A 13,091-nucleotide genomic window follows, 5' to 3' on the forward strand; every position below is an offset into this window, starting at 1 on the left:
GTCTGAATTTAACAAAATTTGCAGTAAATACATTTTTCATTTTTGGTGCAAACCCTTCACACTCCAAATTTAATTAATCTACTTTGTACATTCATATATATTTATTTTCTTACCAATTCAACATTAAACAAAATCAAATATTTTCTTGTTCCTATTTTTATATTTGATTTATAATTTTTTTTTCGTATTTTTGTGAAATGGATTTTTACATCCAAATTATGGATTCAATCCCAAATTGAAATGATTATGATTGAAATGATTATTTGGAAATAATTGAAATGATTATTTGGATGTTGAATTATGGATTCAACATCCAAATTCTGGGTTCGAATCCCAGACAGGCATGGCATTTTTCTTATGCTATAAAATTCCATTTCCATGTCCCATGCATAAACTTCAAGCTTATTTGGCAATATAAAAAATAAATAAATAAAAAAACTTTGTTAAACGTTCTTAAAAATTATCTTTATAAATGACCCAGATATATAGAACTGTGCTTCCCATAGATCTTATCCTTTATATTTAATGAATAAGAAAGGCATCAGAAAGGAGAAAGGATAATTATCAAACTCCTCCAACATAACCTCAGAAAATGATGGAAATGAGGGGTGTAAAAAGGTATGGCAATGAATATGATGTTATAGTGAGGTAATTGTTAAAACTCAAAGTTCAAGCCAATGAAAATGGTACAGATTTAACACCATTTCTTTAGCAGAAAAGACAGAAAACATAAAAGAAGAAAGTGTTAATTCAATTTATTTAGTAAAAGATATATTGAATTTTTATTTAAATATGTCTAAAATACTATAAGAGTTTTTGTAACATAAAATCGGGCATTTTTACCAAAAATCATTATTACATGTCTGTATATTTTTACCTCCTTAAAATCACATTCAAATAAAAATTACTTGGGCAAGTGATTAATAAAATTTATTTTCATGAAATAGGGAACAGGACTGCCAAAAGAGATCAAGGCTAGGTAAATTAATATATGATTTTTTTATCTTGTTTATTAAAGCATTGTCTTATATGAATAGTCTATGGCATTCACCCCATAAACAACTTTGAGATCATTTATGAGTATTATTAAATAATTATAGGTTCTGTATGACACTTATCAAATAACGAGGTGATTGTTAGGTAAAAATTCTTACTTCCTAATATTGCGTTTAATTTAATTTAGTTGAGCAAAGAGATTAAAAAATTCATTCAAAGAAAACCTAAAAGAAGAAATCTAATGGTATATGCATGATTAATAATTATTGCGGATATGTTTTCATAGTAAAAATAGATGGGTATAATTTTAGACAGATAGCTGCTCTGTAAAAATAATTAATAGAACAAGATTATGTTATAACCCCTCCATCTGCCTTTAACCAAAATTAGTCCATAGGGTTATCAAAGTCCTAGGAAGACATTTAACAAACAAAATAATCAATTATTGATAGTCAATAGGGTCACATCTATGAATAATTCAGCACATGTTCTTAACTTGTCTAGGTAAAGTCTAGATTGGTGAACTTAGCAATCCTTGATTGTTTAATTTCAGTTCTTAGAATGGTCTTTCTTGAAACTATCTCTTCATTAATCTATTTAGAACATGGTGATAAGTATTACCATTATAAGGCTTTTGGTGTAACACTACTCAGCATTTAATACTTTTTGCCATCAAATTAAGAGGATAAGTTTTAGGTGGAAAAATCCATCTGAACCTAATTAATCATCAACTAATATTCCTTATCTTAATTCTTTTTGCTCCTTAATAATTCATGTTCATCAGAGAAGAAAAACATCTTCAACATATTTAGATTATCAATAAAAATATAAAAACATTACTCAAAGTAAAAGTTTTATTGCAGTTATACATTAATGTTTATTATTGCTAGAATACCTTTGGTTCTTCAAATCCAAACATATCTAAGATGCCAATAAAACCATCTGTTGCATGACGGACAGCATTATTGAGAGCTGCCATGGATTTACTTGATTTGGATCCTGCTGTTCCTACTGTTGAAGCATGCTGGCTTGCTACCTGTTTGTAAACAATTTGATATCTATTAAATACATCATAATAAATATCAATACATCATACATATATTAAATATATAATTAATAAAAACCACCTTACGAATGTACCAAACTAGCAATTTATACTAATGAGCAACTTAAAATCAAAAAGACACAGTTGCAACAGGTAACAATTTTATGAATGAAATGAAAAAAATTACAATGTAAATTAAATTAATTTCTTTATTTATGTAAGCCAACATTTACATATTTACCATATTTTTCAAAATATATTCAAAGTGAGTACCTTGCACAGTGATACACTTTTGTGTTCAAGTGGTTATATTATAAGATACAAAAGATGGTTGACAATACTGCCAATTTCTTGTTGAATGTTTGACTCAGTTCATTAATAGTATGGGGGATTTGATTCATAAACTCAAGCCTTTAAGTAATTCCAAGGGAAAAAATCATAACTAGACAAATATGGAGAACACAGAAGCCATCGCTGTCTGCTGACAATTTGTTCTGTTGTAAAAGCTGCATAAATGTATACTAGTGAATCATTTGACGTGTGATATGTTGCTCTGTCTTGTTAAAAAGAGTTTAATAACTCTTTTTCATGATCTATTAACTGAGTGTAGAATTCTTCAAAAATTGTCAGTATACTTCTATATTGGCAATCCAATTAAAAAATATTGTCCCCCACTATATGAACACCAGAAATAACATAACATACACCAATTTTCTCATCACCAAGTCGATACTCAAACATTTGATTAGGATTTTCAGTAATCACATTTATCTGGTGTCGTGTAAATTAACATGCCCAGATAAATGAAACCATGTCTTGTCTGACATGAAATATAGTATTGGGTCTATCTGACAATGTTTTTGAGAAGCCAGTTGCAATAATTAAGATGTTTTGGTTTATCTGTTCTCTTATATAGTTGTACAGTGGATACATAATATGATTTTAAATTTAAATCATGAAGAATGTTGCAGCAAGATGTATATTTTACACCAAATTTTTGTGATGATTTAAGTATAGACTTTTTTGAACTGGCAGAAATTCTTCTTTGAATATCAGCTAAGTTCTCTAGAGTCTTAATGGAAAGTTGCCTATTTTGTTTAGAGTTTGAAATCGACCTTATTATACACAATTTTTACTAAATCATGATTGATATGCTTTGCTGGGAAAATGGATTCAGAAAATTCTCTGCAAATATTTTACCTATTTCTTAAAAGGACCCATAACACAAATAAGATTCCTCTAGCAACCCTTTTTTTGATTGAATAAGGCATTTTAGAAAAATTCAACTGCAAAGAACAAAACTATTTTATACTGTTTACAAATGACAAGAATAGTAATAGAAATACTCGCAACCATTAGTGGCAGCAACAACAGCAGTGGTAAGGTGATGTTAAATAACTCTGGCTCGGTTCAGTTATAAGTTGTTAAAATAATTTTTTGAATCCATGGATTTAGCATCAGCTATACAATAATATCAGGAATCTATCATTATTTCATATAAAATTTGGAATTGTCATAACAAAATCAATATAACAGTGTTTCTTAGATCCAAGCAACTTTAATTCAGTTGCTATTTAAAAATAAATTGTAAAAAACATGGCTCTTAAAAATAGTTATATAATGTCATAGTCATTATCTAATTCAGTTGATGAACCATTTCAGTAACTTAAACACCAATTGTCTGATAAAATGTTTATTTCATTAACCAAATTTGATTAATATAATCAATTCTACTCAGAAAAGACTGTTCAAGTTCTGTTTTAATTTATACATAAAATTTTATATCAATACATTTATACTTTTCTAATCATTGAATACAATCAGTTGAATACAAGTAATCTGATTTTACTTACCTCAGCTTGGTTATGTACAGACTCATTTGAATCTGAACTTAATGTGCCAAGAGTTGAACCTAGTCTTTTGAGGCTATTTGCTCTTCTTACAATAGTTGCTACTGTTCTACAATATAATGCTTTTGCTAGGGAATCTCGTATCATATTTGACTGAAACAGATAGTATACAATAAAATAATATTATGTTTTTATGGAGTTTAATGTATAAATGTTTATTTTAGTTATAATAATGACTTGTCAGTATTGTTCTCTTGGGCTAAAAGTTGATTAGATTTATAAGCTGGATTTGTTAACATTTTGAATATCTAGATAAATCTCATTTTGAAACCGATGATCCTTTTTCTTATGATTTTTTAAAACCTCTCCTAGTGATGCAGTATTGAATGCAGTTAAATCAAAAGTTAAAATTAAATTTAATGTTAAGTGACAAATATGTAATGAGTCGGGAGGGAAAGTATTCCTTATACTCTAGAAAGTTTTTCAATAAAAATTGCTTTAGTCTTTTTTAATATGTCTTTTTAACCGCAATAAAAATTAAAGAACTTAGTTAAGTATTTGTGACAAGAATTGATTTTAGATTCCGTTACAGAATTTTTTATTGTATCTTTACTTAACAACAATGATAATAGTAGTGATTGTGTTGATGCCAATGAAAAATGTGTTCAAGCTGAAGAAATAGATGAATAATCATTTTTCATTAAGTTATTCAATTAAAAATGTACAATATTAGCATCAACAATATGTAACAGTAATCATTATTTAAAATTGATATTTATTATTTATTTTTTAACAGGATATGTTTTAAACATTCTCCATGCCCTTTAGTAATTAGTTTTTGATCAAAAAAATGAAAAATACATTTATTTTTATTTAATTATCTCTTTACTTTTATTTTTAATTAAATACATTTTTAATATTTTTAACAATTAATAAAAATTTATTATTATTTCTTTGTTACATTTTATAATATACAGAATTTATTTCATTTCAAAATTATTATATTAATTTGCAAAAGTTAAATGATTTAATTGATAAATAGGGGCTATCAAGCCTCTTGTTCTAATGTAAAAAAATAAACATCTTTACATCATTCCATCATTACAACTCATAAATTGGTGACATGTAGTTAAAAATTTTTATAATACATATACGTATTTTATTTTATACACTCATTTTTAAAAATAAAACATAATTGTTATACAGTAAATACCTTTTTGGCTGATGTTTGGATGTATGGATTATTCATATGTATAAACATTATTCATATGTATATGGACTAATAGCAATGAATTACTACTATACAGGCTTGACAGAGAAACAAGAGATTTTAAAATTATTAAATCAATGTAACTTTTAATTTTAACAGATGTATGTACATAATTTTTAAGGTCAAACTGACTCTGTTAGTTCACCAGTATGCTTTCATTTGTTTCACATATATACTTTAGCTTTCTTTATTTGATGAACCATCATTTCAAATATAACTGATGTAATTCATCTTGAATGTCTGCTCTTAGTTCTTTGAATGTTGGATTTTTAAATAATGAAAACTTTACTTCTTAGGGACAGCCAGAGGAAAAGGTCAGCAGATTTGGTAAGTGTAAAGGCTATAAAATGTTTCTATGTTGGCCAATGACATATTTACATGGGAAGACTCATGATCTTCAAAAAAAATTCTTCAGTTACAAATGTTGCGCTGCATGTACATTGATAAAGTGTCCCTTTGGTTATTGTTGGCCTACTTTATCTGTTAACCAATTTTCCCTGAAGGTCTGCTAAATAATATGCATAATAAATCTCTTAAAAGTTAATTTCTAAGATAACAAGTACATACATTAAAGTTTCACATTATTTTAGTATGTTCATTCATATTTTAATTATTATAAGATGTATTTATTTATGTAATTAAAACAATTATTTATGTTTACAAGGTTTTAGAGATTAAATTTTTTAGATTCCATCTTAGAACAACTAAAATGGAATGCACTACACTAAGAGAATGAGTAATTAACTTAATTTCAATTTAAAATAAAATATATTATAATAAATTGTTAAGTTCAAATATTTAAAAACTAAACAAACATACTTATAATGTAATATATTTACCATATTTGCATCACAAAGTGATTTAACTAGTTGTCCTCTTGCATTATGAGTCCTAGAAGTGATACCTCTAAACAAAGCTGTTCTAGCAACACCAAGAAGTCCTGCTACTGCCGCTAATTCAGTTTCACCTTTCACACCTACCTCACCTCCATTTGCACTTCCACTTCCATCAATAAACTGTACATTGCCCAATAATAGTACAGCTGCTAAAACTCGTACTACATCTAGAAATGGTATCCCTAATACACCTAGAAAACAGATATCACAATTGGAAATCTATAGTAACAAACTACATGTTTCAGTAAAAATAAAAACTTTTTAGACATTTTATACCTTTATTTTTTCCTATCAACATCAAAGTAATTTTAATAAATTAAAAAAAATAAATAAATGCATATACACACACATACACACACCACACCTGCATTCTCATTCAGATGGCTGTAAAAACAAAGAGAGAGAGAGAGATAAAAAAATCTATAAACATAATAAAAAAATAGACTCTGCAACTCAAGCCATAACTTATTATCTGCAGGGTCTGAAGTTTATCTGGTACAATAAAATAATTTATTAATATTTAAGAATAATATTAGTAAATTTTAAGTAACTGTTCGTTTCAAATTAATAAACTTAAAACAATTTATAGTTTTCCATGACAGTGTTACTTTAAACAGTGTTACTTATTTGAGGAACTTTAGTAGTATTTATCATGCTTGCATAAATGTGGACTAGGAAATGAATATTTTGAAAAATTATTATCAAAGTGAATAAATAATTTAAAAGTTATTTTACATGCATTTAATCTTTTTAAGTATACTCCATTCTTTAAATTTGATAATCTATGGGATCTGATTTATTAAATGTAACTTAGTTGGCATTTTATTCTTACGTGACAACCCTTTGATTTTCCGGGATGATACTAAAAATGTTTCAACTATTCTGGAACCAACATGCAATAAAATGTGTAGTTTATTCTCTTATCAAGACCCACTCAAATTGTTAACGTATCTTGTACCATTTTCAAATTATTTTGGGCAAAACTGCTAAAAAGAATCGATTAAAATAACTTTGTATGTAAATAATATTAGTGAAAAAAGTAAAAACAGACATTATGTCAAAGGTGTCAGCTATATTTTTATTCTAAAATAAACTATAAGTCTTGGTGAATTCAGAAGAATCCTATTTCAGAGTACAATTTCCTCATTTCTACTTTTTAATATTGGGTTTCATTGTTGTTTTGTTCATTAAATATTGTTGTACTTCAAAATTAGTACCAATACTAATGAAACATCATTATTTCTTAATGTACAGTTAAAGTAATAGATTGAAATCATAATTGTAAAAATCTACATCACGTACATTTTTCCACTTGCAAATAACACTCTCTTTGATTCTTATTTTATTTATGCAGAAATTGTAGTCTGTTAGTAAAGTAGAATAAATACCTTACAAATTTCATTATATGACTTAGTACTACTTAGCATTACCCAGTTTATCTAGGTAAAACTGAATCAAAATTCTTTAAAAATGATTAAAAAAGAGGGAATAAAAAGAAAATTGATTATGTTCTAGATTTTAGTTTTATTTAAGCTGTATCAGTATCAAATAACATTATGTTATTACCAATAGTATAGATAAGTTAGATAATATGTTTGCTAACATCTGTATGCTCCCACCTTTATTTTCGATATAGTCATCACTCATTTCTACCACATCTAACATTCACATGTAAATTCTATAAAGCTCTAAAGAATACTTAATCCTAAATAAATTTGAGCAAATATAATATCAAACTGACTGGTTAAGTTAAAATTTAATACTCTATGATAATGTGTTGAAAGATCTACAGATTTATGAAACTAACTATATACAAGTATAATTCTACTTTTCTAATTTTTTTTTATTATCTTCACCAAAATTATGTTGAACAATACAATTTTTTTTACCTAAACATGCTTTCCATGCTTGAAATCTTGCAGCATCTTCAGCTTCATCTTGACATGTATCTCCATGTTGTAAGTATACTAAGTTATGAGGTGAGTAACCTTCCAAATTCAGTTTTACTGTAAAACAAAAATATAAACAATTCTCTTATATGAATCATAAATAAAAGTTGATTGTTAGATCTAAATTGTTAGGGCTATATTATATTATTCATCTGTTATGAATTATGATATTTAAATGTGTAATAAAATAACACAAAAAGAATAAATCGATTTTACTTTAAAAACCTTATAAGTAAATGTAATAAAAGGAATAACAATATCATAACAGGTGATAATACTAAAGAACAGTTACTACTGATGAATTTCTTAGATGTAATGATTTTTATAACCTTGAATAGGTTAAATTTGAAAAAAATAAAATCAAATATCTTTATTCTTAACTAACAACCAGGTTCTGAATAAATGCATTAACAAAAACAATATACTATTTGTAATGTTTTTTATCCAGCGTCAATATTGTTTTTGGATTCATAACTAAACAAAATTTAAGAAGAGTTTTTAGGCTACAGAAAAAAACTGTAAGATAATGGTAGTAATAAATTAATATGAAACTTATAGGAATAATTTAATGCAATTATTTCATTATTTTTTGAAATATGACATTATTTTTCTTGAAATAAACAAGTTGTATGAAATAAAAATCTGTACGCTAATATTTAAAAGAAATTTGTTTGCAGCTATAAAATCATTTAAATAAAAAAAAAGATGTGGGAAGACCATAAAATAAATTATTAATTTATCTTTTATTATTATATCCTACATGATGTATTTAATGAGAGATTTGTATTTCCATGTCCATTTTGTTTCTATTTTATGGCGAGGGATTCCTTTACAACTATATTATTCATTGGCAGTGTTGTGTGTTTATGTTTCTTGTTTACTATATTTTAAAAATTGTTTTTCTTTGTAGCCTTACCTCAATTACCTCAAAATTCTATACTATTTTATAGCGTGAAGCAGTGTAGTATTCTATAGGACATATTTTTTAAAAGTTGAGTAATTTTTTATACCACTAAAAGTATTCCTTTAGCTTACCAATAACTACATAGTTTAGAAAGAGATAGGTTTAATATTAATTTATGGCTTACTCTCTTTACTTTGTACAGAGTAATCAAGAGGATATATGTATTGAGTATATATATATGTATATACAGACACACATACACACACATGCACACATACACACAATATAAAACAACCAACATACAAGTCTACATACCATGATATATTTATAAAGTGATGATGACCTCATCTCTGGGATTTCCCTTTCAGGTATCAATTCCATAAATGTTAAGAAGTAAGTATTTTTGTGCTTATTTTTTAAATATTTGTGTAATACATGTACAACTTTATGTAAATAACTTTCACTATATATTCATTTAGTGTATTTTTTCTTTTGGCTTCCAATCCTAGTCACCTTTGAATTGGCGCTTTTATAACTCTATATACACTTTACCCAGTAGTCCTTCCATTCATGGAAACATTTTTTGTAGTCTTCTTTTGGATTGGTTGTGCTGTCAAATTCATCATTATATTCTCCTGGTTGACAATCAGAACCCTTTCAGTACATCTTCATCTTGGTGGAAAACCAAAAATCACAAGAAGTTCAGCGAATCTGAGGTCCATGCTTGACAAAAAAATACTAGTTGACATAGAAGGAAGAATGGCTGTATTATAGAGATGCATGATTCTTAGAGATTTGGTTTCTTGCACTGATTGTGTCACACAGATGATGCAGAACCTTTAGATAATAGTGTTTGGCCTTCTGGTGCACATTCTTGATGCATAGCTCAGTTGTAGTTAAAAAAAAAAAACAGTTGGCATCACTTTCTCTTTGATGTTACTTGTCTTGTTTTCTTCGGCCTTGGGGATGATGGTGACACGTCCACTGTGATGATTGAGCTTTGGTTTCTGGGTTTTATCTATACACCCAAGATTCATTACCAGTATGAAAGTCTTAAGGAAATGAGAATAAAGAAGTGAGGATCACAAAAGTGATCCTCACTTCCTTAAAACTTGGTGTACTCCAACATGTCGTATGGAATATCAAAACAAATCTGCTCAAATAAAATCAGTTTCAGCACAAATTTTGTGCTCACTCTATGTATACTCAGATTGTCCATTAGAATCATGTGAACAGAATCACTGCTAATTCCAATGTTATTTACAATTTCTCGTATGATCAACTGATGGTTGGACTTCCATTATCAAACTGTGCATGTTGTTTGACACTTGGATTTTGGCTTGTTGATTCTGGCCTATTGGTACACTGATAAAGTTATCACCAAACTTTTGGCAGATCTTGATGCAGTAACACTGTTCAATGTGTTCTGTCATTATGCTCAAAATAAAAATGCTACAAGAACCTGTTACATTAACACATTCAATAGCTACAGACAGCTAACACACTATGAGTTACAAAAAAACATTCATGTTATGCACTAAGCGCATTAGTGGTTCTAGTATTTGAATGTGAGTATTCAAATACGAGGAAAAAATACGGTCACATACTTTTTGAACAGTCCTTGTGTCTGAATTAAAAGAAATTTTTGATCTTCATAAGCTAATTAAAATTACAGAAGTAACTATTTGATTATTAGAGGCAATAATACAGTAGTACTCTGTACATTTATAATGAGAAAAAAATAATAAGTTGATATACCTCTTTCATCAGGTTTCAGACCAGCTAGCATCTGATAGAAGATATGGTAGTTTTTCTCATTAGGAAGAGGACGTATTACCCGAGTTTGATCAAGAAAGTAACAATGGATTTTGGTGCGGTATAGTGCTCCATCTGTCACTTGAACTTCAATAAAATGACCCTGTTAAAACAATTTATTTAATAATTAGACCTTAAATTAAAAATTAAAAAGTTATTTTTTCACAGTTGGCTTTTGATAGTATCACACATTTTATGTATTTCTGTGTAGGCCTGTAGTTTTATTCAATGTATAAATTTTGGTTAAACAACAGTTCAAATAGCTGTGGCTTTAATAGTTATGTACTTTTCCTCCATTGCAAATATTTTCAATTTATTTAAAATTAATGTTACTTGCTTATTTACTGAAAAGCATCATTGCCGCAAGGAAACCTTGAAAAACAACAGATTAAATCATTTCTTTAAAAGCTAATTTCCATTTCTACTGATTTTTATTTGTTTTTCAGTTTTATAAATGTCATAGCAATGCACAGAAATACCACAGATTTTTTCCAGCTAATACGCAAAGGTTAAAACAACACAAAATAAAGTAAAAATCTAGGAGCTACCAAATACTGGTTGTTGTATGTAGACGCAGATGAATTATGTCTGACCTTAAAAAAGTAGTAATGATAGAGAGCCCTTAAAAATTCCTAAGGAATCAGCAACAGAATGAATAAACTGAATTTACTTCCACTGTGATTTATTCACACAGGCAGTAGTACGCCATTCATACAAAAACATTATTACCTAAATAATATTAACATTAATAATAAATTTCATATAATAATAAACATATCTATAATAAACATGTCTTATCTCAATATTCTCTATTATGTAGTTTATTTAATAGAATTTAAATATTATTTAACGAGTTCAGAGGAATAATATGAATCTTTAAAAAGATTAATTTCAGTTGTAATACTGTTTTATATATATATATATATATATATATATATAAACATTCATTTTTCATGAATAATTATTTCATAAAAACATTTTCTTTTAAAAACATTTTGAAGTGTGTGCATTATTGCATTATTTTATTAATTAAGATTAGATGACATCAAGGTATCTACAACACAAACAAAACCAAAACATTAGTTGTTAAAGTTTAGAAAGCATAAACATAAGAGAGAGATGATTGTGATTTAGGTGCACAATAGATACAGGTTATTTAAAACAATATATTGGCACTGCTAACAATACAATAGAGGGGATAGTGTACAATGATAGGATGTCACAAGAAGTAAACAGTGAAAAAAAAAATTGATTTATTGCTATTTATGTTGTTAATTCCACATTCTTCATTTTCACACTACAATACTCGATCATCAACCCTTTTTTTATAATATGTTCTTATTCACACTTACAATTGCAATGCCTCACCCAAGATCTAACAACCAATTAGGCTGAGGAGTGGCTTTAAAAAGTCAAAGCAAATATACATTTATAACAGAATAACTAAAAAAAAATTCAGAAATGTTACATTCAGAAATTCAAGCTGATTTTTGGGAAGTGTCTTTCTATATGGAGTGTGAAGTTATAAGGGAATAATCAAATAAACTGAAAGAAAATTAAAATCTCAGTTAGCCTGGAAAATCTTGTAGATCAATGAAGAAGTAAGTTAACATTGATGACTCTCAAAGATGTGCATTAATAAAAGAAGTTACTGGCAATTTTAAAAACAGAACACCAGGATTTACGTATAAATTGTATGCATGAAACTTTACAGAAAATTTTCATAAATATGGGTTTTAGATGGAAAAAGAGTGAAAGTTGTAGGAATTATAAAAACATAACATATGTTTTGAATGAGTAAATTATTTAAAACAAATTAAAATTATAATTGGAGAACGAATTATTTTTTCAGACAACCATAAATTCACTCAATTCAAATAAAAAGTTATTGTTGGTGTGATAATTCTATTAATTGTTACACAAAACCTGTTTCTTAGGAATTGAAGCTGATATTGATGCACACTACCAGTACTGCAGAAGAAATTCTGAATGCACTTTAGATTTTTAAATTGGTCAGAAGCAAGAACAATATCGGAAGAAAGTGAATGCTGCAAACTATGAAAACTGGCTGAAAACAATTTTAATACTAAACCTTTTACCTCATTCAGTTTTGTAATTGAAAGTGCTCGCTATTATAATACAAGGTTACACAGGGTTACACAGGAATCACCATCCTGCATATAAAATAAACTTTCTAAGCTTTGATGAGTAATGTATATAGAAGTTCTTTCAACAGTTTCATAGGAAAAAATTATTATATTTATAATCATGAAATACATATTAAATCATTAAACTGCAAGTCGCATGTAACCAAATACCTTTTAACACATAATACATACTTTTATGGCTATGGGGCTTGGGCTCAA

The 13,091-nt window shown here is 27.5% G+C and overlaps 1 protein-coding gene across 1 annotated transcript in view; it reads right to left on the reverse strand.

The window, feature by feature from the left end:
- The window catches only part of dachs (unconventional myosin-IXb-like dachs), a 325,687-nt gene that overhangs the window by 23,696 nt on the left and 288,900 nt on the right, over positions 1-13,091 (reverse strand). Inside the window, exons 6-10 of the mRNA XM_075370016.1 lie at positions 10,669-10,828; positions 7,947-8,063; positions 6,001-6,248; positions 3,895-4,044; positions 1,892-2,032 (exon numbers count right to left, since the gene is read on the reverse strand). Coding sequence (XP_075226131.1) covers positions 1,892-2,032; positions 3,895-4,044; positions 6,001-6,248; positions 7,947-8,063; positions 10,669-10,828 — 816 coding nt within the window. The remainder of the gene's footprint in view (positions 1-1,891; positions 2,033-3,894; positions 4,045-6,000; positions 6,249-7,946; positions 8,064-10,668; positions 10,829-13,091) is intronic.

This window comes from Lycorma delicatula, chromosome 6 (genome assembly GCF_047948215.1).
Source record: "Lycorma delicatula isolate Av1 chromosome 6, ASM4794821v1, whole genome shotgun sequence".
In the NCBI taxonomy this organism is placed as follows: Eukaryota; Metazoa; Arthropoda; class Insecta; order Hemiptera; family Fulgoridae; genus Lycorma; species Lycorma delicatula.